Here is a 26957-nt window from a genome sequence, read left to right on the forward strand (position 1 = left end):
TGATGGTGATGGGTTATTGCTTTATATTTTAGGTGTGTGTTAATTTTTGCTTAAATATTTTATGTATTTTAGATGTTTTTGTTATGAAGGAATTAAGGACCTGTCATGCTAGGTACCTATAATGAATGCTGTTCTTGAAGTCTCATTGATATGTTAATGGAAGCCTTAGTTAGATACAGCCCAAGTTTTACTTTAGAATTTTTTTTTTTTTGTACTTCTGGGATTCTATTTGCAAATGGTAGCAAAGTGATTTAGAGAGGAAAGAAAATCTTGAGCTCCTCTGCTTATTAAGGACTTTTAGGATTAAACCTTGGGTCCTATTAGTGCAGAGTAAGATCCCTGGAAAGAGTCACATATAGTTTTCCTCCTTCAAAGAATGTAAGCACCTCGAAGTCAGGGATTGTTTGATATCTCGATATTCCCGGGACCTACCCCAGTGCCTGGTACATGGTTGATGAGTCTGAGAAAGCTAAATAACTTGCCCAGAGTTACAGTACTAGCAAGCTTGAGAACCATGAGTAGAACACGTGTCCTTAGATCCCTGAACAGGTATTTTTTCTATTGCACTACAACTGCCTTAGAAGAAAATGTCTTGCACATCACAGTCGCCCTGCAAATATTTGCTTAATTAAAGTAAGAATAAATACCTACTTCTTTATTTTGAGGAATGACTGAAGGCGTTAAGGATTATGAGCCCTTGGTGTGACCCGTGATTTCAGTCAGAAAGAGGAAAGATGGCAAACGCTGTTACTTAAAAACATGAGAGTTCCTGGAGGGCTCGGGAACCCTCAGTACCTGGCTGCCACCGCCCACTTACTTCTGCCTTCCGCAGCTCTCAAGCAAACACTTTCCCTCCCAGCTCGGCTACTCTCGGGTGCAGTATTTCCCTCCCAGGGTTCCAGCCAGTCAGCCAGAAGGCAAACAATCTGAGGGCGGTCTCTGGTTGCAGCGCGTCCAGCTGACTTCGGGTAGGCAACGGGGAGCGAGGAAGGAGCTGGCTGACCTCTCTCCCAATTCCTCGTGTTATTCAGACCACGGAGAGCACCCCAGCTGCTGCGAGATTGCTCCTCTCTGGGAGAGAGGAGAGAGCTAGGGACGAGCCAGCGAGCCAGCTAGGGAACCGCGGAACGAGGAAGCTCCGGCAGGCAGCACCGCCCACGGGGGGCGTCGCAATTAGGGCTGCCGCTCCGCCCCCGCCTCCTTCCCCTGCCCTCGCTGTTTTTCTGCCACTTGCTTTTCCGAGGCGAAGACGCCGCTGCTTTCCAGGAGGGGTGAACAAGGACCGAAGGGAGGGGGAGGACTGTCTCTGAGCGACTGCCATGGCTCCAGTTCTGAGCAAGGATCCCGTGGACATAGAGGTACATACAGCGTGCTCCCTCGAGGATGGAGGTTCCCCTCCAATGGAAATGGGAACGAGGCACTAGCTGGGGGGCGTGTGTGTACGTGAATGTGTGTGTACTTGTGTGTGTGTCTCTGTGTATGTGTGTACGTGTATTAAAACGCGAGCCTCACAGAAACAGGGAAATAGAGACAAGAAAAAGACTGACAGAGACAGAGAGCAAGCTTGAGCCAAGTAGTAGAGATGCGGAAAACTTTGACTCAGCAGCAAATCTGGGGGGTATTGCGTTAGCTAAATCGAAGAGGGGAAGCTGGCATGGGCACTGACCCGGGCAGTTAGAGAGAGGAAAGTTCAAGACCGAGCTGGGCTGTGTGGGAGCTCTCATTTGCTTGGTACTTGATTCTTTGTTGTTCGAGGAACCAAGAACTGTGGTCCTGTCCACGATGTGTGACAAACTCAGGAAAAGGGGAGGGGACGTGGGCAGAGAGAACAAGGGAGCTGAGGAGGAGGGAGAAGCCAGCCACCTCTTGGGACTCCAGAAATTGTGGAGGCACACTTTCCTGGGGACCTGGAACTGGCAGCTGAGCTGCTTCCCCGTGCCCTTCATGCACTTTGGAAAGGGGGGGATGGACCAGAGAGAGGATAAAAGGGAGAGGTTGGATTGGTTCTATTGAATAATGTCACTTAGGAAAGAAGTGAGTGAAAAAATTAAGGATTTGGAGAATACACTGCAGTAAGGAGGGGCATAGGCAAATCTAGCCATCTCCCACTACCCTTCCTCCTTCCTTTCTCCTTCCAATCCACGTTTTTATAAATGTAATATAGATAATGTACTGTACTGAAGTAGTCATTTTCTATTAGCTATACTCGCCGATGTAAGAGGACCCTCTTTTAATCTCAAATAGTGATAATTCAAGACTTGATTGACTCCCTTTCATAGTGTTGGCGTCTAGGGATCGGAACAAACCGATTTTTTAAGATTTCTAATATTACTACCCTGAGGGAGGGAGATGTTATGACCTCCATTCTTCCCTTCCTCTTCATCTATCAGAACTAGCAAAACAAAACTCCTTTTGTCACTTCAATAGCATAGTTTTCTGTACTTAATGTAAAACAGCTCAGAACTTCTTAAACCACCTGTTTTCCGTACAGTTGAATTCTCTTACTTGTATCTTGTCTTGCATTTGAGGGAAACTTCAAATCTCTCCAGTGTGTTGATTGGGATTATTGCAGCCAGACACTCCTACTAAAGTAAAATTTATTTACTTCACAATTGCATTCTGTAGAAACCTCATTTCTTGATATTCTCTGTATTGGATTCAATGCTAAATCTTATGGAGGGGAAGGGGGGAGACTCAAATCTTTTTTTTCATTATTTGACTTTTTCTTTCAAGGACTAGAACTTGTGATTTCAATTCTTATTTCCCTACATTTTACTAATCAGTAAATTCAACTATTTTTATAATTTATTTTGGAAAGCTTGTGGGAAATACATTCCTATCACTCACCTGCTTCAGAGTTCATTGTCATAGGGGAAGAGAGATTTTATTCCAGAGTAAATATCATGATATTCTAGTTAATTTTATTTTTCTTCCTCTCTTTCTTTCTTTCTTTCTTTCTTTCTTCTCTTTTTCTTCCTTCCTTCCTTTCTTTCTTTCTCTCTCTCTCTCTTTTTTTCTTCTTTCTTTCTTTCTTTCTTTCTTTCTTTCTTTCTTTCTTTCTTTCTTTCTTTCTTTCTTTCTTTCTTTCTTTCTTTTTTCTTCTTTCTTCTCTTTCTCTCTCTCCTCTCTCTTTCCTCCTTCCTTTTAGTCTTTCTTGTCTTCTCTTTTTGTCTTTCCTTTTTTCTTTTTTCTTCATTTCCTTTTTCTTTCTTATCTTTTCTTTTTCTCTTTTTCCCTTCTTTTCTTCTCTTTTTCTTCCTTCCTTCCCTTCTATCTTCCTTCTTTCCTTCCTTCCCTAAATTCTTTCTTGTTTTCTTCCTTTTGATCTGTCTTTCTTCTCTTTCTTTTTGTCTTTCTTTTTCTTTATTTCTTTTATTCTTTCTTTTTTCATTTTCTTCTTTCTTGCCTTTTTTCTTTTTCTTTCTTTTTTTTCTTCTTCTTCCTTTTTTCCTTCCCTCCTTCCTTCCTTTCTTCTCCTTCCTTCCTTCTCTTTTCTTACTTCTTATTTTTCTTTCTTGTTTTCTCCCTTCTTTTCTTTTATTCTTTCTTGCCTTTTCTCTTTCTTTTTTCTTCTTCCTTTCTTCTTCCTACTTATCCTCCTTCCCTCCCTCCCTCCCTTCTTTCCTCCATCCCCCTTCCTTTTCTTCTACTTCTCCTTCTTCTCTTTCCTCTCCTCCTTTTTCTCCTCTTCTTTCTCTTCTTCCATTTTCTAAGTGCAATTACTTTATTTCATTGAGGAGAAAGATGCCAGTGAAACAAATGTAACTAGCTTTATCTGATTTTGTTCTAACTATGCCATAACTTATTAAGTATGATGGTAATAGAAGCCAGTCCAATAGTTATTTTTCAGCTCCATTCAATAGTCACTTATTAAGCTTTTATCCAGATAATGAGTCAATCAATAAGTATTTATTCAGCTCTTACTATGTGCCAGGCACTGTGCTAAGCCTTGAATATAGAAAAAGAAAGGCTCCCTGCTCTCTAAGAATTTACAGTATAATGGGGAAGCAACATGAAAGTAACTATATACTAACAAGCTATATACAGGATAAACAGGAAATAATCTATGGAGTGAAGGGGTTGAGAAAACATTCTGAGGAAAATAGCATTTTACTTGGAACTTGAAGATGGCCAGAAGGTAGAGATGATGAGGAAGAGCTTTTTGAGTATAGGTGATTAGCTAAAGCTCTAAGATGGAGTGTCTTGTTCCAGGAACACCAAGAAAGTCAGTGTCATGGAATGCAAGAGTTTGGGGGAAGAAGGGCATAAGGTACGTAGGAAAGCTAGAAAGATAGAAGTCCTTGTTGTGAAGGAGAAATCAATTTTTTATTTGACCCTAGATATAATAGGGTCTAGAATTTATTGAGTAGAGAGGAATATGTGTGACATAGTCAAAACTTCACATTTAGAAGATTAAATTGGAGGATTAATTGTAGTATGAAAAAATTTGACACAAAAAACCAACTAGCAGGCTTTTACAACAGTTCAGGCTTGAGATGATGGGGATGGAAATGTCAGAAAAGACAAGGTAGCATAAATGAGAAATGTTGTGAAGGGTTAAATAAACAAGATTTGGCACAATATTGGATATGTGGGTTGGTATGAGAGACACTGAGGCACTCAGGATTGTAGTGTTCTGGTTGGTTTTCTGGAGATCTCTGGACCAGCCTTTCTTTCAGCAGAGTAATCACCAGGAGAATAACCAGGGATAAAGTCCAAATTCTGTATTGTTTCCTTGCCTGGGGCCCAGGTTAGCTTGGTCTTAGTGGAGGAAATGCAGGAGGGCAGGCCTGCCACCACGGTGATGTGAGATGGAGTGAATGAATCTGGCTGAGTTTGTCCCAGCTTATATGCTGGGACATAATATATGATATTACATTATCATTGGTATGAATCTTGTAGAATAGGTGTTAATCTTTTAGAACTATATTAAGTACTGAACTAGAGAATGATTAATCACCATGCTAAACTAGATAACCATTGTATTATTAATTCCACTGAGTTAGCACCTTGTAAGAATCCTTGTTTCAAGTAGAGTTCTGACCCATTACACAGGATGACATGTAAGTTGCAAGATTGTGTAGACGATGAAACAGAGAAAAAATTATCTATCCTCAAAATATCAGAACAGCTTTGTGGCACCATAGTGGATCGAGGGCAATGCTTGGAGTTAGAAAGACTCATCTTGCTGAGTACAAATCTGGCCTTGGACACTTAAAAAAATGATCATTAGCAGATGCTTCCTGTTAGTTGAAGAGCTTCCATGCATCCCCAAGCCCAGTCTCAATCAGATCATGTATCAGTTTCAAAGCTGACGCTTCAAAAATAATTGCTTATGTATAATCTTTTTTCCTCCTTTTTTAAATAGCTGTGAGACCTTGGGTAAGTCACTTAACCCTGTTTGCCTCAGTTTCCTTTTCTTGAAAATAAGCTGGAGAAGGAAATGACAAACCACTCCCAGTATCTTTGCCAAGAAAACTCCAAATGAGATCACGAAGAGTTAGATGGACTGCAGAATAGTGATAACATATTTTACAGGAAACAAAATTTTTTTAAATAAATGATCATTAGAAGATTCTTCTTGGCAGAGTGGAGAAAGAGCTGGATGTAGAGTTAAAATGTCCTATGTTCAAATTATGCCTCTAAGACATACTGGTTGTATGATCTTAGATAAATCACTTAATGCCTCTGTGCCCCAGGATCTTTTAAAACTATACACAGTTGCAGAGCAGATTATGGTCTACAATAGTTAAGGAAGACTTTTCAGCTTCTGATTTCTCATAGCAATGAAATAAGTGATCTGGTCCAAAAAATATTAAAAGCAGGTCAGCATATTTGCTTTACTATTATGTTCTATGTGTCTCCAAATCCAATCTCAATAAGCTCATGCATCAGTTTTAAAGTTGAAACTTCAAAAATAATCGCCTATGAATAATCATTTTCCCTCCTTTTCTGAAACAACTTCAAACTCCTTTAAGTATAGTTCAATTTCCATTCATCAGTATTTAAGGATATCTGTAATCTTATGCCAGTCCACATATCCAGCCTCTTTTATACAGCTCTCATATGTTTGGTGTTCTTGGCCTCTGTGTCTAGAGCATGTGCTCATAATCCTTGCAATATCCCCCAATCCCCCCTTTTCCTGTTAAGTACCAAGTCATCTTTTAAATTCTATTACTATTCCAAATCATGTCAATTCAACCATACATTTACAAATACAAAAAAACCAAAATTTCATAGCCCTTGCCTTCAATGAGCATGCAGTCCTCTGAGGAAATATAGGAACTGCTATTTTAATTGAGCTTTGAAGGAGGAGGATTACGTTCCAGGCATGGATGTTGATTTTTATGCTGGCAAGCGATTGCAGGTTTAAATTGGGAAAAGCTAATAGTTCAGTTTGTCTTAAACATAAAGTACATGAAGGGGATTAGGTTAAAATAAAAAGCAGATTGGAGCTATGTAGTAGAGGGCATTAAATATGTGACTGGAAAATTTATGCTTTGTCCTAAAGACACAGGGTTACAATGAAGAATTTTGATCAGAAGTCACATTCGTGTGTGTGTGTGTGTGTGTGTGTGTGTATGAGTGTGTGTGTGTGAATTTTGCATACTATTTTAATAATTGTGTGCATAATGAATTTGTAGAAGAAAAGAATAGAGGCAGGAAGAAGATAGAAAACTATTAAAATAGTCTGGCCAGTGCCGAAAGCTCAATGTAAGGTAGAGGTGTGATATGAATGGAGAAACTGGGATAAATATAAAAGATATATTGGAGATAGCATAGACAATATTTGAGAACTAATTAAGTAGAAAGGAGAGGGAGACAAATGCAAAAGTTAAAGGTTTGGGTCCTAGGCTATTACTATTCATAACAACAATATGAATAATAACTAATATTTATATAGTGCCTACTTTGTGACAGTCATTATGTTAAGTGCTTTACATATATTATCTTATTTGATACCTATAAGAGTCCTAAGAAGTCAAAAGGTAGAAGCTATTATTATCCCATTTTAGAGATCAGAAAATGAAAATGAACAGTGATAATGTGACTTGTCCAAGGTCACACAACAAATAAATGTTGGAGATTATATTTGAACTCAGGTCTTTCTGACTCCAGCCCCAGCACTCTATCCACTAGGCTTCTTAGCTAGGAAGAATCATTCATAAATGTAAAGCAATTGATGTCTGCATCAAGTACATTAAGGAAGATAGTTAATTCATTTGGAGATTAAGTTTTAAGTTTTGGTGGTATTTTGGATTGGAATTTATGATCTCTAAAGTTAATTTTAACTCTAAATATTATCATTTTTCTCCCAAGCAATGGGAGATAAATACTATAATATCTGACAAATTTACAGTTTCTAAAGGTGTAAGTGGAATTCTGGAGAATGATTAGGTGTTCTCTGTGCCTACTTTTTATATGGATAGGAATTTTGAATTTATAAGAGTAGATGAAATTAAAAAATTCCCATTTACTTATTTCTGAGATTTGTATAGAATCTATTTTTCCATCTCTCTAAAGATTATATATAAACATAAATTTGTATACATGAATATATGTGAATATTTACATATACCTACACATATGCATAGACCCATATATATACATTTGTGTTTATGTATATATATATATATTGATTATCTTTGCATGTGTAGTATCTCTCTGTAAGTCCATGAGCACCAGCAATATCTGGACCATGTGTTAGCCAAACTTTGGATATTCCTTAGTCTATGGCATAGTTCTCTCTGTTCATATTAGGTGTTTAATAAATATTTATATTATTTAATTGGATGAACATCAAAGCTTCAATGTTTGAAGAAAAACCTCAGAATTAACTGTTTAATGGTTAAACTCCTTGGGAGACTGGACTACATTTTTTATCTTTGTACTCCTAAGCATAGCTTGGTATTGTACTACTATCATCCAATATACATTAATTTTTTTAAAAAATGCTTGTTATTTAATTTAAAATGTTCATGATTATTAGGAACAAAGAATAATGATGATTTTAATTTGTTGGAAAATTATGTGACTTTTATTAGTGATATCTGTTAAGTGTCCACAGTGTGAAGAAAGTGATTGTAGATATTGTGGAGTATTACAAAGAAAATTGAAAACACATTTTCTGACTCCTTTTTAATGATGCAATAGGATTACTTTATTTCTGTTTAACTTATTATTCAGTTTGCAGTTTTGTTCTAAGAATAGTACCTTCCTTAAATTTTGTAATTGTAATTAGTTTATTTAGATAAAGGAGTTCCAATAAATTGTTAAGACAATCTAGCTACAAGGTTGTGAATTACTTAACCCCAATTTTAATATATAGATCTGGCTACTCATCTCAAAGGGTGTAAGGTATTGGGTGCTTTTACTTCTCTTTGAGATTGGTAGAAAATAAATATTTTCATAGCTCCTAGCAGCAAGACACTAGGGGGCCTCACTGGCAGAGGGTTTTGACAAGGATAGCTGGAAGAAGAGAGAAGTCTGGACTGGAAAAAAATAGTGAGAAAGACCAGCAAAATTCTGTCTTTTGAAAGATCATAGAAAAAAAAGATTTCTCAGGGGAAGTAAGTAAAATTTGGCTCAGAGATTTTGTATTAAATTTTGAAGTCTCATTACAGAGTTCAGGAATTTTTATTCTGAAACTCAGAGACACATTGCCAAGATGAAACTGACAAAAAGTTAAGACAAAAAGTAAATTATAAAAATTGAAATTCTAATCAGAGCCTTTATATAAAATGAAGACAGGAATAGAGAGAAAGGCACAACATAGTAGAATGGAAAGAACATTGATTATTACCTGTATGATCCTGAGCAAGTCATTTAATTTCCCTGTACCTCAGTACTTCATCTGCTAAATGAGGAGGTGAAAGTAGATGACTCTTCTAGATTTAAAACACTGATACTACATTTCTATGATTTCTATATTTTAGTGTAAGCAAAGTCCAGCAAACACTTTTATCAAAGAATGTGCAGTTCAAAGGACCCTAGAGATGATCTAGATACAGTCTACCTACACAATTTTATTGATTAAAAAAAATAGGCCTCGAGAATTTCAAAGATTTTTTTTCCCCAAAGTCCCAGAAGTAATGGTTAACACATGTAATTCAAACTCGGTTCTTCTCACTCAAAATACAGCTCTTTTCCCACCACCTTTTAATTAGGTTAACAAAAACTTGGTTATAGGGAAAACACTTATGCAAATACAACAGTTCCATAATATTAGGAAGACTGAAAGCTGGAAGCTGTGTGACCTTAGGTAAGAGAACTAAATACTCTGAGCATCACTATTTCCTCCTGCATAATGGGAATAATAATACCTGTCTCACTGGTTGTTGCAGGGCTCAAATGAGATGAAAAACATAAAAGACTTTGAAAACCTTAAGAATTACACAAAAATCAACAATTATTATCAATATTTTTTTCAATATGTAGGTGGTAAACAGGAAAAATGGAGGAACAATGCCATTGGTTTTCAACTAGTTTAGATTATAGCTAGAAATTTAATTAGTATCTTAGGGCAATGCTTCAGAAAGTGTTGGGTGATGATGAGGAATTCACCATATTCTACAGTGGGGATTCTTAAATGTTTTGGTGTCATAAACCACTTTGGCAGTCTGATAAAGCCTATGGACACTTTCTGAGAATGATATTTTTAAATGCATAGTATTATAAAGGAAGCAATTATATTTAAATAAAATGTAATTTTAAAAAATATTCCCTTAAGTCTTTCCATGGAATCTGAGGTCATGGATCCAAGTTTAAGGGCCCCTTTATTACATAGTTTAATTTTAATAGATTTATCTTATTTTGTTCTCAGACAACTATGCAGATTGACTATATTCTAATATTTTTGAAATTTACTTTAAAATTGCTTTGATTTTTTTATAGTTTGTTTTTAATTATTAATAAAGAGATATTTTGATATTAAGATGTGTGGAAATTTATGGTTGTGAATATGGGTGGCTTTTAGCAGAAAACTGTATTAGAATCCCCCAAATATTCCCATCTCAGATTTCATGCCAACTAACCAACTCCAAATTATGGCAGCATATGCATAGTGAAGAAGGAGTACAGGGGTGGGGGGAAACTGCTGTTGCTAGAGCTGCAAAAATAAATGTCATGAAATGACAGAGGATAGAGCACAAATATGGAAAAAGAAATACTCAGTTATTCTCAAGAATATTATTGACATAAGTACTTTTATTTGTTCATAGTATTATGGTATTCCACTCAGTCATTTTCTTTGTTGACCATTTATTTACATGCGTATTCAACTACTGTTCCTACTTCAGGTAACATTGGAAAGAAAACAGTTATTTTTAAAGTTGCTGAGGTTGTTTGTTTGTTTGTTTGTTTGTTTTTTTTTTGGTCTAATTTTGAGACATGAACTTTATCCCTACCATGGTCGGAGTTACCAAGACAAATTGAGTAAAGACAAAAGAAGGACATTTGATAGTTTTATAGAGCCTTCTCAGGAGTTTATTCAAAGAATAATATCACAATTTATTTTAAACTGAAGTCAAATTCAAATATTAATAAAGAAAACTAGTCTAAATCTCATATTTGGAAGAGAATAGAATCTCAGATTTGGAAAACACCTCAGAAACCATCATTTCCACCTATACTGAGAAATTATTTAATCACATTTGGACAAATGGTCATCTATGATCCATGAACAAGTGTCAGGCCCTTTCTGCTTTTGAATTATATAATGGCTAAAATGTTTTTCTGTATCCTAAGCTCATCTGCTTCTCTGAAATTTCCTATTTCTCCTATCTTAGTCCTATAATACCAAATGAATTAGTCTGGTCCCTTTTGCATATGACAGTCCTTCAGATACTTGAATATATTTGTCGTGTTCTTCCTAAGGGTTCTTTTCTTTAGGTTAAACAGCGGCCATTCCTTCAGCCAGCTTTATGTGATAGGAATTTTTGATCTTTCACCACTGCTTCTGTATTTTTCTTGTGTCTTCTTTTTTTTTTTTGTCTTCTATATTCTTTCCATCATAAATGATAACTGAGATTTTATAGCACTTTAACATTTGCAGAACAGTGTTAATGTGTGGTACCCATTTGAACTTCTTAGCAACCTTTGGAAGTAGGTACAATTGGTGCTATTTTCATAGTATATTCTAATTATTGTCATTTGTCCTGTATTCTACAAGAGGACCATGACATCAGGGAGATAATACCACGACATGCAAGTGAATTGGATTTGAGTGATGGAGGGCTGTGCTGGGTCACCAGCTTCATTTTGTCCTGTGGAGCCATCAGGGAGCCAGTAGCAAGGTAGAGATTGGGATGACTGGAGATTGCCCTCATTGCAGTGGGAGATCTTGATCTTTTTAAACTAAGGTTTTTGGCAAGTCTGTCTGACTGAGGCAATGTTCAATCAGTAATTAAGGCTAGGTAAGAAATGAGGCAGAGAATGGTCTCTTTAATTTTATTATTCTCCTGTAACAGACAAAGAAATTGAGACTCCCAGTAATTAAGTAGGTTGCTACTTACCACACAAATAGTATTTAAGAAGTAAGATTTGAACCCAAGTCTTTTCACTCCTAAAATATGGAATCAAAAATGATCAGAGAGGAAAGCTACTCTTTAACTTTGTATACTATGCCTTTTAAAAATAGCTTAAAACTAAAATGAGCTACTTTGCTTGCTATATCATATTATTTAATCATCAAACCTACAATCCATTAAAATCCTCAGATATTTTTAAAAGCAAATTGTTGTCTAGCTATACCTACTCTATCCTGCACTCTAAAGTTATTTTTTAAATCCAAGTGTAAGATTATTTATATTTCTTTTTGTTTTGCCCTAAAGTTATAGTTTGTCAATATTGCATTTTTTAATCCTTCCTGTCTTAATGATTCCTCCTTGATTTGTATTAAGTATAAGTTTGATAAGCATGTCATCTCAATCTTAATCTAGGTCACTGATAATATTAATAGTATAATGCTAAACACCTATCTCTGAGGTCAGAATTCTATTACGATTTTCTTCCAAGTTGACATCAAAATATTACTGATAATTCTCTAACTAAAAACATTTAAACCATTTCTAAATCTGGTTAATTGTAATGTTATCTAGTCTATGTCTCTCCATTTCATCTAGTAGAATAAATTATAAGATCTTGTCAAAAATTTTTGCAGTGATCTAGATACATTGCCTTAATCTAGCACATTATCTACTATGTAATCTAACACTGATATGATAGTTTGTCATGACTAGTTCTTTGTTCTTACTACTTCCTTTTTGAGATGTTCACTAACCCTCTTTTTAATGATAAATTCCATAATTTTTATCAAGGTCAAAGTTTATTGAATATTATAATAGTTGTTCTACTTAAAATTTTTGGTACATCTTCTCTTTGACACAATCACTGATATTATTTACCAGTTCTTTCAATAACAAAGAATACATTTGGGTCTTGTTATGTGAACTAAGGGTTTTGGTTTTACTTCCTGATTAGTCATTTTTGCTGTCCTTTCCAGGCAAAAGATCATTTTTCTTGGCAGAGAAAACAGAATTAAAATAAATATTGAGTAAAGCTGTCTTCTGTGTCATTGTTCTTGTGGTTTCATGCATCATGGCAAATCATTCTATCCCTCCTCTAATTCTTTTATCCCAATATAGTTAAAACACATTTCCCTGTGTCAGACTATCATTCTTCTAAGAAGAATGTTATATGCATTCATCCTTCACTACATGCCTTTGAGTTCATTTCTTTACGTTAAACAAAATGAATGAATTTTGGATGGCTTAACATCATGCTCCTATTCTTCTTCTTCAGTATGAAAAATTGTTACATAAATATTTCGTTCTGAGGCTTCCATATGCAGGATAACTAGGGTTAAGAGCAACAGAGGCTAACTATACTGTACTACAGTTGGGATATATACACACAAGTGCTATAGATAATTAGATAGTTGACAAATATCACAACTACATTAAAATTCTCATCATACAGAATGTTTTTTTCTTATTTTCTTTATGCATTGTTTACGACAATACATGGAATATGCATTGAAACAGTATATTAATTTTTCTAGCATTGTCCATTTAGATGTACTTACTAACTATATAAAGTCTTTGAGAATACTCAACATATGTAAAATAGCATCTATGATAAAGGTATGAAAAGGGAATTGACAGGCTTTTATAAATTATATTCTAGATTAGACCATATCTTTATAGACACAATAAGTGACTGAAAGTTTCATTCAATATAGTTTCCAGTGTTTGTTGGGGAAGTCAGAATATATCTTATTGCTCCATTGCTACTTTCTTATTATTTTCCTGCTGCCATCATTCAGTGACCATTCTTTCTTTGAGTTTCTTGCTACCAAAATTTATCTCCTGATTCAGATCATGGAAGCTAATACTCCTACCTCATACTCCTACCTCAACATACATATTCATGTTTCCTCATATTACCAGTTCCAGAATTACTAACTCCTAGTGACTTTCTTCTTTACCACAGCAACAGACAAAGATGGTCACAAATATCATCTTGCCATCTATGATATATCATCTATTTCCATGTACATGAATTATTAAACTCCAAAAGATCATATTCTTTTATCATTTCACCTTTTTCTTATGCTTTGTGGTTACTTGCCCTGTTTTTTTTTTAAATCTATCCTGTGATAATTAATATCTTCACCTCTCAGTTTTTTCTCATATCATTATCCTTGCACTAGTTATACTCTCCTCACTTCACAAACATCTTGATGATGAATTCTCTTCAGCACTCTTCTATTGTTGATCAAGTGATCTTTATCTTCAATCTCTCACTACATATTTACTATCTACTCCCTAAAACAATGAACACGTCTCCTTCATCTTTAAAAAAGACTCATTTGACCATTCTAATTGTCATCTTTTATCTCTCCTCATTTTCTCAGCTAAACTTTGTCAGAAAATCCATTTTTATTAGGTGTCTCCACTATCTATTCCCTCACTTCTAAACTCTCTACATGATAGCTTCTGACATTATATAACACAATACTCTCCATACTAATAATCTCTTAATTGCCAAATCATATGACTCTTTATCAACATTTCTCTTTCTTGACTTCTTTGGACACTATTGTTCAGCCTCCACTTCTGGATACTCTCACTTCTCTACATTTTCATAATGTCTCTCTCTTGTGTTTCTTGTCTTGGCGATATTACTGTTCTTCTTCTGTTTCTTTTGCTGGGTTTTTATCCAGAGACAGTTCACAGCCTAAAAGTTTCATTCAAGGTTCTATGTAGGGCTTTCTTATCCTTCCTTTCTGTTGAATCACTTTCAGTAATTTTAGCAGCTTCTATAGGGTTCGATTATTATTATATTGATGCTAATGATACCACTGATTCCTATCATTAGTTCCAGTACAGCATCACTTCTTGTTTTGAATGTCCATAAGCATTTCAAACTGAATATGTTCAAAAAAGAACTCATTATCTTTCCCTCCAAAGTACTTCATCTTCTGAACTTCAATAACTCTCAAAGGTAAGGGGGAAGTAATGAATTTCTCTGGCTGAGTTTGTCCCAGCCTATATGCTCTATTATAATTACACTATCATAGGTGTGAATCTTGTAGAATAGGTATCAATCTTGTAGAACTATATTAAGTACTAAATACATGTACTGAACTAGAGAACTATTAATCACCATGCTAAACTAGATAACCATTGTCTTATCAATTCCACTGAGTTAGCACCTTATAAGAACCTTGTTTCAAGTACAGAGTTCTGGCCCATAACAGTCACTTAATGTATCTTTGCCTCAGTTTCCTTAGTTATATAAAGAGGGTAATAAAACCACCTTTGTCACAAAGATGTTGTGAGGACTAAATGAGATAATGAGTTTAAAGTACTTAACACAGTACCTGGCACTTTGTTAGTGTTGTATAAATGCTATTATTGTTATTGATTTTGTTGTTTTATGTTTCATCCTATTGAAGTTCTTGGACTCTCACCTGAACTTTTTAAAAGCAATAAACTTTATTTTTTTCAACAAACCAGCATTTGTTTTATTTATTTCGCATTATCCCTCACAACTGGGAAAAAAGAAGAAAACCCCCTTATAAGAAAAAATGCACATTCAAATAAAACAGATCTCCACATTGTCTGCATTCAGAATTGTGTGTCTTATTGTATTGTGTGTGTGGGTGTACATGCACACAATATATTTCATCTCTTAATCAGGAAAGAGCAGCATTCTTCATCATCAGTCCTGGAGAATCATGGGTGACCATGTTGTCTAGGTTGTTAATTTTACAATATTTTGTTATAGTATAAATGATCCCTAGGTTGTTAATTTTACAATATTTTGTTATAGTATAAATTATCCCTTAGTTCTATTTATTTTTAATTAATTATTTCATACAAGTATGCCCAGGTTTCTCTACAACTATCCCTTTCGTCTTTTCTTATAGCAATATAATATTTGATTACATACACATACACGTGTGCATGTATATATGTGTGTGTGTGTGTGTATGCATGTATGTTATTTTCTTCTTTATTTGATCACTTTGGGATATAGACCTAGTGATAATATGTTGGGTCAAAAGTCATGCATGGTTTAGGAAGATTAGGAACATAAATGAAAATTGCTTTCCAAAATGACTGGATCAGTTCACATTTCTACCAATAGTATATTAATGTATTTGTCTTCCCTAACCCCTCCAAAATCTGTTCTTTTTTTCTTTTTTCGTTTGTCAGCGTGACTGTGTACATTCTAACAAAACCAGTAACTTAAATGGAGACATTTAAAAAATATGAAATGCACAGATTAACTGGACTAGAAATAAAATCTTTTAATAAACCAATCTTAGAAAAAAAGAACTTAACTCCCAAAGGAATAAAAAAGAACCAGATGGATTTACAACCAAATTCTCTTAAAATAATTCTAATATTATATAGATAATATGTAAAAAAGGGGAAATGATAGATCCTATTAAATTCCTTCTATGATACAAATATGTTTATACCTAAATCAGGGAGAGTAAAAACAGGGAAAAAACCTATAAACCAATACCCCTAATGAATATTGATACAAAACTTTTAAATGACATACTAGCAAAGAGAATTTTTTAAAAGATTATATATTCATTAGGTGGATTTATATCAGGAATTCAGGGTTGATTCAATATTAGGAAAACTATAAATATAATTGACGATGTTATCAGGTCAATTATATTTATAGTTTTCCTAATATCTAATTTTCTAATCCAATCTAATAATCTAAATTACATCTAATTTACCTCAAATATTTCCTTGCTATAACCTAAATTCCATTTAGCTTCAAAGCAATATATCTCAAGTGCAGGTCCGACTATATTACTATATAATTCAGTGGCTCCTTATTGTCTCTGTAGATGTATGTAAAATCTTTGTTTGAACATTTAAAACCTTCCCAATCTGGCGGCCTCTTACCTTTCTAGCATTCTTACACTTCACTATACAAATGCTACTCTTCATCTGCTCTGTCCTACTTGTATGTTCCCCATACAAATGTTCTCTCTTTTCACCTTCTATTCATAGTTTACTTGATTTCTTTCAAGAATTGGCTGAAATCTCAGTTTCTGTGGGACACCTTTCCCAGTCTTTCCTTGCTATTAATCAGTTAGTTACCTCTGAGTTGACCTTCTATTTATGCTATATGTATTTTGCATATACATTATTATTATTTGCATATTATCCTCCATTATGATGTGAAATCTTTGAGTGAAGGGATTATATTCTTTGAAGTCTCCCTCAGTGATTAGCCTGGTGACTGGCACATAGTAAAATGTTCTTTTGAAAGATTAAAAAAAAATTTATCTAATAACACAAAATCTTACCTTAAAAAAATCACCTGTCCAGGATGTCATCTCCATTGGAGTGCTAAAATGATATGTCATTGAACAATTATAACAATGGTTATAATTATCTAGTTTATCTATGATGACTTTATTAATATCAACAAAGGCAAAAAACATAGAGACTTATGCTTAGACATTTTCTAGCATCATGGAAGATCTCTAGTACAGAATCCAAATGGAATAGGAATTCCTTATAAATGTGATGCCGTCTTCGAGCTTCTATTTGCAGATGGCATTGTAGTAACTGCATCAAATTCTAGAATATTGTAGAGCCTCTTGTTAATAACACTACTCTTCTAATATTCTCATCTTGCTCGAAGACAAGAAATATCACAGAATTAGAATATCAGAACAGTAGATGTGTGTAAATATTAAGTGGGTAATTGAACAAAGTATCAATACATTGTATATATTGTATAACTTTTGCCATACATTGCATAACTTTAATATCACTTTTATACTGTGTTGACTTGTTTGAGGAGATCCTTCAAATCAGAATGTTGTTCTATCAAGTAAAATTATTTTAAAAAATAAAAAAATTTCAGGTATAACAAAATATTAATTTTTTTATTTTTCTCAATGACTTGTAATTCCAAAAAGGTTTAATCTGTTCTATTAAAAAATTATCTGTGGAACTCTAGCCCCATCCCTTTTTATGTTTTTTGTATTTATTTTCATTAAGAAGAGCCTCAATTGTATACTTACACTAGTCTCATAAGAATACTAAAGGGCAAATTTGTTTTTTAAATCTTTTTCAAAAAGAATTTTGTTGTTTACAAAGTCTTTTTAAATTAAATTGTATTTTTTTCCCTCTCTCCACTTACCCCAACCTCCATTTCCCTCTCACCTACTAGAAAAAAAAATCCTAATAACAAATTAGTGTAGTTAAGCAAAAATGTTGCATTCTATATTTTTAGTTCAATACCTACCTTCCTTTCATGAGGTGGATCATTCTTCATTATCAAGTTCTCTGGAATCATAGTTGATCATGACTTTGATTATAAGTGTTTAAGTCATGAAATTGTCCATTTTTACTATATTGATATAATGGTATGCATCGTTTTCCTGGTTTTGCTCACTTTACTCTGCCTTTTCTAAAGATCTTCCTATGCTACTCTGATCTCTTCATTTCTTGTAATATGTCATGATAGTCACATAATTTCCTTACCACAATGCAAATAAGCTATTTTTTATATGTAGGACTTTACTTTCTTTCTTTTCTCTTGGGAGTATAGGCTGAGTTATTACATCATTGAATCAGAGGGTCTACACTGTTTAATAACTTTTGAGGCATAATTCCAAGTTACTTTTCAGAATGGCTTTTTATCAATATTCAGTTCTACTGAATGTCAATGTATCTCTTTCTCTCCAACTTCTCTAAAATTTCTCATTTTTTCTTTTTTTAAATCAAATTTATCAATATGATGGTTGGTATGGCAGTGGAATTTCAAGATTATTTTCAATTCAATTTCCCTCTTAATGATTTGGAACATTTTTAAAAATATAATTACTGACATCTTTAATTTCTTGCCTTGAGAACATTTGGTTCATTTTGACCATTTATCAAGGGGCAAATGTCTCTTAGTTTTATAAAATTCAATCATTTCCTTCACAACTTTCAAATCATATCTTTAAGAAATTTGCTGTGCAATTCTGCTTGTGTAAAAACAGTCTTAAATTTTATATAATTAATGTTTTCTATTTTATCTTTTTGATCTCCTCTTTCCCATGTTTGATGAACTTTTCTCCCATTCCTAGATTTGAAAGATATCATTTTCATTGTCCCTTTTATTTGATTATTATATGACTTTTTATGTCTAGATTGTGTATCCATTGAGTTTATCTTGGTATAAGTGTTGTGAAATGTTGATCTAAATCTAATTTTTGCAAAATTTTGTTCAGTTTTGCCATTAGTTTTTATCACAGACATTTCTTATCAGTAATTGGAGTCTTCAGGTTTATCAAATAACTATACTACTAGATTCATTTACTTCAGATTATTATATACTTAATCCATTACATGATCAACAATCCTGTTTAAAAGATATCAAATAGATCTATTGTTTATTTTTTTGTAGTACATTTTTTAGAAACTGTTGCTAAGTAAGTTGTGTTTCTTCCAACACTTTTCCCATTATCACCCTTGTTTCTTGACCTTTTGTTCCTCCAGATCAAACTTTTTTTGTGCTACATACAATAATCTTTTGGTAGTTTAAGTAGTACACAAATAAGTAAATTAATTAGATTTAACTTAATTATGGTTATTTGTATCATATTAATTTGACATGTGCATGGACTACTAATACTTTCCCAAATTTTATCTGTCTTTATTTCTATAAAGAATACTTTGTAGTTATATCCATATAGTTCTTGTATTTCTTAATAGATAGACTTTCAAAGATTTTATCAGAATTTTATTTATTTATTTTTGCTGAGGCAATTTGGATTAAGTGACTTGCCCAGGGTCATATAGCTACAAAATGTTAAGTATCTAAGACCAGATTTGAACTCAGGTCCTCCTATTTACTACACTAAGTCAATGTCCAGTTTTATCAGAATTTTATATAGCTAAGAAAACAAATACATGAGTTCATGGGTTGTTGGTGCCTTCTTGTTTACTTTTGACTAAGCTTTAAATAGAAGCAACCATCTGCAATTTTCCCCTTTATTCATTTGTTTTTCCCCCTTCTTTTATACTTTGAAAATTGATCTCTGACTGCCTTTAAAATTGTATCATCTCCCATTTGGATTTCTTTTTTATAGATTAGGTCAGGTCCATATGTTCTTTTTGACTTCATCTTCTAAAAATGCATTAGCACTTTCTCCAGATGTCCACCACATGCTGGGATACTAGAGAAATATTACTTTCTATTGTGCAGCATACAACAGACATGTAATTTTTCTTCAATTTTGTTCAAGTCCAATTTATATCTGTTTGGATACTTATCCAATTATTGTTTTCATATGCCAGTGTAAAAAAATTCACAGTTTTACATATACTCTACAGATTAATTTTGGCAATCTGACTTAAAGCACTAAGATTAGTGATCAATGATGATTCTGGTTTATTGCATTTCAGTTTAGAGTGACCCCATAAGAATTGCTTATGGATATGTCATAACGAGTACTTTTTGAAAGTATTACATGTTCCTTTAATATTTTAACTTAAGATTCTAAATTTGTGTATGGGGGAAATAAAACTGGTCTTTTTTAAGCTTAGTAAAATAACATTAAAGAACCAATAAAAAAGAATGCTCAAGTCCAAGGAGTCCAAGAAAATTGGATGAACTTTAAGCAATAAGTTTTGTCTTTAACTTTTCTCCTGGCATAGAGGAAGGGATTTCTTCTACATCTGTAAATCTAGAAGAGTGTGGGAACCTGAAGCCAAATTCTAATAAGAGAATATAAGGAAAAAAAAGCCAGGATGGTACCAGGCAAATTCAAAGAAATAGCACATGGTTTGTCTTCAGCAACATAAGCATCATTTTAAATGGAGCTTTAAAAATGTAGCTCATTAGAGGCCCCAAAGATGATAAGGAAACCATCTTTAATTACTTCTGACAAAAGGATTCCAAGGGAATCCCTTAAACTGATAAGAGAGGAAATTTGATAATAGTTTTAGGCTAGTTTGGGCATTGGAAGTGCTAGAAAGAATACACAGGAGCACAAGTGAAACAAATGGTGAAAGGATGACAAAGGAAATTTGCTGAAGAGGAATAGAAATAATGAGGTAAGCAGAGGGCTAAATTTAGGGAGTTTAGGTTATTCTGGTTAACATAGGACTTTAGTCCCATTAGTGAAAATCTCGATTCTATATGCTAGGACATAAATACAAATTAATCTATCAATTCTTGGATAGTGATGAGTGGTTCTGGAAGCTGGAATTTGAGATGTGGAGAGACATTGAAGTAGTTCAAAAATGAAATAAGTAGATTTTTAACTCCTTACACTCTCTGGGATTCTTTTTCAATCAGGTTAAGTTTTATACTTTCAGTCAATTAAGGTTCATACCTTAACACTAAAATCAAAATCTAGAAAAAACAAAACTTTGGGGAAAACTCTTAATTCAGGATTTTGTTTTTGTTTGGGGGTAGGTGTGTGTGTGTGTGTGTGTGTGTGTGTGTGTGTGTGTGTGAGAGAGAGAGAGAGAGAGAGAGAGAGAGAGAGAGAGAGAGAGAGAGAGATTGAGAGAGACAGAGAGAGAGAGAGAGAGAGAGAGAGAGAGAGAGAGAGAGAGAGAGAGAGAGAGAGAGAGAGAGAGAGAGAGATTGAGAGAGAGAGAGAGATTGAGATTTAATTGTTTGGTAGTTTAGTGGAATTAGTTCTCAGAATTTCGATAACTAGGTGTTGCAGCTAATGCCCTAGGCCTGGATTAAAGAAAACTTGAATTCAAATTCAGACTCAAGTACTTATTAGCTGTGTGATCCTAATAAGACAACTTAATCCTGTTTGCCTAACCCTGTTTCCTTGTCTGTAAAATGAGCTGGAGGAATAGATGGTAACTACTATAGTATCTTTGCCAAGAAAATCCCAAATGAGGTCATGGAGAGTTAGACATGACTAAAATGACTCAACAACAATGTTTTTCAGAAGAATGCTTATTTTAAATATATAAAATGTAATACATAGGTTTATAAGGCAAATGAAATATACACGTACACACACGCACGCACACACACACACACACACACACATATATAAATTTAATTATCATTTTCCAAGTTATTCAGAATTATCAAGACAATTTAAAAATAAATTCAATAGATATAGGTTAAGAACCTTGTCACAGAGGATTTGGAATTCAATTAAGATCATGCACTTATTTTCTTTGTAGTTTTGATATCTCTAAAATTCTTTGGGTTTCACTTTCCTCATTTGTAAAATGAAGGGAGTTGGACCAGATGATTTCTAAGGCCTCTTTCAGTTCTAGATATCTTCTGTATTTATGATGATGGTGATTTAAATACATACAATTTTAGTGAGGGTCAGAATTTATATTTATAAATTACCTTTCTCTGTTTTGAACTGATGCTATCTTTTCACATTTACTATTTATTTTTAATAATAGCTTTTTATTTTCAAAATACATACAAATATAGTTTTTTACATACAAATATAGTTTTTAACATTCACCCTTGAGAAACCTTGTATTCCAAATTTTTCTCCCTCTCTTCCTTCCAACTCCTCCCCTAGACAGCAAGTAATACATGTTAAACTTATGCAATTCTTCTTTATATATGTCCACATATAAATTACATTTTTAAGAAATTCTAATTTCCAAATAAATTTAACTCAGAATTTTTCTATACTATAGAAAAAAAAAACAGAAAACTATAAAAAGATTTAGCTCCTTATCATGCTTGTAAATTAAAATAAGTATCATTAGGTACTAGAATTTAATTGCATTTAATCAAGAAGATTATGAAAAAAATCTTACATTGTTTATCATTTTATCATGTTTATATGTGAATGAATGGATAGGCTTTTAAGAAACATAAATTTCTTATTCTTTAAAAATACAAAGAGATTTATTTAGGAAGATGATTTCTTTATATAAGAAAAAATAGCAAAACTGTTACATCTTTACTTTTTTTAGAAGGGGCTGGTATATCACCCCTTCACTCCCACCACCACTCAGCCCTGTTTTGCCCTTATTTCATCTTCCACATCAAGGCTGAAGGTGTTCTTTGACCTTCAGCAGTGATGCTGTGGGTATTCACAGATGTCTTGGAGGCAATTACACTACCCAGATAGCACTAATAAGATTAGGTCTTTCCTGAGGGTTGTAATTACTGCTGTGTCCGTAGTTTTTTAATTAAAATGTTACACCACCAGTGGCCATAAAAGAGCTTCATTTAACTAAACATATACTTTCCTTTATTATAAATTCTCAGCATAGTTACCTACTCATGTACATAAGGATGTATCTTCAAACAAAAAAAATTTTTTGTGGATCTTATATTAAAAATGAGCATCATTAATGAGTTTTCTTTTTCTGTCTTGGAAATATATTTTTGAAATAAAAAAAGTAATTCATTAATTTCAGTAGCTAAGCATTCTATTTAAATTTTGTAAGAAAGCAACTTTAAGTTAACTATTAAGGTTTATTTATTAGCATAATAAGGGATGAAAATCTGTGGGAGCATAATAAGGGATGAAAGTCAAAGGGGATCATCATATTTACCATAAATGTCATAGAAATAGCTTATAAAGTTATTAATCTTAAGTTTTTATTCCTGATAAAACCAGTAGAAAATTATCATAATAGTATAATGGATATTAAATTCTTAAGAGCCTAATATTGAGTTTCATTTTCTTTCAAGTGCCCTTTTATTTCTGTTTAATTTACTTTTAAATGTATCTGTTGCTTACCTGCAATGTGGCTTCATACTTTGTTAGCTATTGCAGTAAATAGCAAAGAAATACATTGCATAGACTTGATCATCCAATGTCTTGTTTGACTAGTGTAACTTACATTTGAATCAGAGAATGGCAGCAGCAGCAACAAAGAAAGTATTTTATAAAGTGATAAAATAATTAAAGTCACATCCCAAAATACATAATTCAGACTAGTACTTTGACTGTAAGAAAGGGGAAGAGTCAGTATTAGTCACAGTTATCATTAATATTATGGAAGAAGCAAAATACAAGATGAATCTTTTGCATATTTTAGGAATTTGTACTGGTCAGACAATTGCAGATTTGTGTGTGAAGAGGTCCCTGATATATATGAAGGAAAATAGAATAATTGGCTTCCTTTAACACTTAGAGCAAGTTCTGCTTCCTCTAGGACACAGTTAAGTGTCCTAGAGTTAAGACTGTGGTACCCAAGGTGCTAGTTGCCTCTTGTCTTAAGAATACCATCCCATTATCTACAGTTACTTTTTATGTTATGATTTATAGATGTTGTTGGGCAATTAGGTGGCACAGTAGATAAAGTATTGGAGTCAAGAAGACTTAATTTTAAAGCCGGCCTCACAAACTAATGAGGTACATAATTCTACACAGGTCACATAAAGTTAATTTGCCTAATTTTCTCATCTGTAAAATGGGATAATAATAATACCAACTTCACAGAGTTATTGTGATCGATCAATAAATACGCTGTCTTTAGGAGAAAAAGGAGTTGAAATATAGTGGCAAATAAAGTTACAAAGGCATTCATTCATGCATTTCGTGAGCCAGCATTTATATGTCAGGTATTGTGATGGATGTCAGGAATATAGAGATGAAAAAGAACTAGACCCATTTCAAGGAGATTGCAGTCTTAACTGGGAAAAATATAGATACAAAAAAATTTAAATACAGAGTAGATGAAAAAAATGGGAGGGGAGGTTAGCACCTGGGTAGGTCAAGATAGACTTCTTCAAAGAGGCAATATTAGGGCAGAACTTTAAAGGAAGCTAAGGAGGGAGAGCATTCCAGTAATCATGAACAGCTAATGCAAAGGCATAGAGATGGGAGGTAGAATTTCACGTCACAGTTATGTTCTCATGTACCTAAGGAATCTTTCACCAACAACAAAAACAAAAAGAAAAAGAAAATCTGTTTTCTGCCACATAAAGCTTATTTCATATTACTCAGACTTCATTGTACAGCTAAAATGTCCTTCTTGCCATTTGTTACATGTGACATTTAATCTTCCATTTCCATATATTAGTACAGATGATCCTCCATGCCTCAAATATATTCCCTCTTCATTTTTCCTCTTAAAATCCCTATATCACATCAAGATTTAGCTCCTAAACATATGAAGAATTTTGTGATCTATCCTAGCTGCTACTAGATGAGTTCTAAAAAATACTATGCATTTACTTTTCTTATTTTAAACATACTTTTATGTTTACATATTGTTTCCCCCAACGAACAAAAACTTCTTAAAAACAAGGACTATTTCCCTTTTGTTTTTTATCCTCATTACCTTTGAGCAAAATAACCAGCTCATAGTTGGACACTAAATATTTGTTTCTTGCTTGATTCCTAAATCCAATGGTATTTTGACATGATTATTATACTTGATTACTCTGCAGCTTTTGATACTGTTTTTATTGAAGTACTCTTGGGGATATGCTATTAATAATTTTTTATCAGAGTTTTGGATAACGCTTATCAGCTTTTCAAATAGTCCCATGCTTTGAGTGATTATTAACATTTTAGACAATAATCAGACTTCAACAAAATCACAATAGTATAGACTCATGGGTTGAATAATATGTAATTATGCATCTACATGTAATTCTTACATTTATATCTATCTCATCACTCTATACTTGGGTTCACATAAATCAAGTGTACAAGGTAAAGATGGGGGAATTTGATACTAATTTATAACACTGAGTCATTCCTTTATATCTAATAGTCAAATGATACCATGAAATATTTTTAAAAGATTAGCAAATTATAAATGAACCCATGAAACATTGTCCAAATCACTAAAGGTAAAAGAAATGAAGATAAAAATAATGTTGATAATATATTACATTATTTCATGCAAGTTGACAAAGATAAAAATAGTGAAATAATCAGCATTGGGGTAGAGTTGTAAAGTGGTCCAACCATTCTAGATATCAATAAGAACTTGTCCATACCCTTTGACCCAACATTACCACTTACTGAGTATTAACAAGATCATAGATAGAAATGAAGATTCAAAATATATTTTAAAAATTCATAATGGTATTTTATGTGGCAACAAATCTTTAGGATTACATTGCTACAAGGCTTCTGAGGCATGATTTGAAACCAGTTTTCTTACTCTAAATTCAGCACTTCAATAAGCTAATCTTCCCATCATCTTGGTATCATTCTTAATAAAAATTCATCTGCTAAGGTAGTTAAGGAGAATTAAATGACTGGGAAGAATAAGATGGAAGAATTAGTAGTATTTGTGTTTATTCTAATCTGACCACATTGTACAGTTTGACTGGGACTCACAGAATTCACTAACTTTGTTAAAGCTGGCAAGCTACTTCCACATGATTGTGCTTCAACCACTGAACAAGAAGTCTTTTCTCCTTGGAGAAGGTAAAAGTCTGGGAATAAATAGGGAAAAATATTTACAGCCATAATCATGTCTTTTGTCATTGTATATAAAATATCCTGCCAAAATTATATATTTCAACATTCTTAGAAAATATTCATTGTTCTTGTTTGGCATTGAGGGGAAGAATATAAGGTCAAAATTAGCTTCTGGCCTAATGTACTTTTGCAAATAATGCATCATTTAAAGTCAGATATCAGGGAAGGTCCTATTTTTTCAAGCTTCTACAAATTTGATTTCCTGGCAATGATAATTCTTAAAAGATTTGTCTGTGTTTCTATGAGGGTTTTTAAAAATGTGATTAAGAAATCACTATAAGTGAAGTATACTTCTTTTTGTGTTTTTCTTTTATTTAGAAGGAATTTGATCTGCTTTCTACAGGAATGAAAATCTTATTTTTAACAATCCTAGTTTTCTTGTGCCTCAGGACTAACTATATTAAGCTTAAATACTTTTCACATAAACATATTAGCTTTTCAGAGTTATCTCTAACCTTTAGGCTCTGTTAGCACTGAATTTAACTACAAAGTACTGAGCCTCTTCATTCCAAAGGGCTGGAGGAAAAGTAAGTGTCCATCAATTGGAGAAATACTTAAAATTACTGTGATATACGGATGTATATAATTATTCAATAAGAATGGATGCAAATAAAAAGTTCAGTTAAATATGGAAAAACATCAGTGAACCAAGGCAGAGAGATATAAGTAGAGTCAAAGAATAATATACACAATGTCTACAACACTGTAAATGAACTATGGTGAATGAAAGAACTAGTGAAGATCTTGGAGAGGAAATAATAAAACATATCACATTCCACTTAGAAAAGAGATAAGGGACTTCAAGAACAAATTTTTGTGCCCATGGTTAGCCAATCTCAATACTTGTTAGAGTTCAAATGTTGGAGTTTGTTCTCAGAGGACAGCCGGTTTAGAGGCTTAGAGCCCTTCGGATGTCTCCAAATCCAAAGGTTCTGCCTTCAGCCTCTGCCTCTGCCTTCTTCTGCCTCCAACAGAGATGGAAGATCTCTCTTATCTCCTTCTGGGGAGCCCAGCC

General features: G+C 33.5%; 1 protein-coding gene across 3 annotated transcripts in view; it reads left to right on the forward strand.

Annotated features, from left to right (window-relative positions):
* Positions 1-954: 954 nt before the first annotated feature.
* DPYD (dihydropyrimidine dehydrogenase) overlaps positions 955-26957 on the forward strand; it is a 1007953-nt gene continuing 981950 nt past the window's right edge. For 2 of the 3 annotated variants that reach the window (XM_051993281.1, XM_051993280.1), the window contains exon 1: positions 972-1358. In XM_051993281.1, coding sequence (XP_051849241.1) covers positions 1320-1358 — 39 coding nt within the window. In that variant the 5' untranslated portion in view covers positions 972-1319. Of the gene's footprint in view, positions 1359-26957 lie in introns of all 3 variants that reach the window. The other variant, XM_051993282.1, reaches the window with a different exon arrangement.

Source organism: Antechinus flavipes, chromosome 4 (assembly GCF_016432865.1).
Source record: "Antechinus flavipes isolate AdamAnt ecotype Samford, QLD, Australia chromosome 4, AdamAnt_v2, whole genome shotgun sequence".
Classification (NCBI taxonomy): domain Eukaryota; kingdom Metazoa; phylum Chordata; class Mammalia; order Dasyuromorphia; family Dasyuridae; genus Antechinus; species Antechinus flavipes.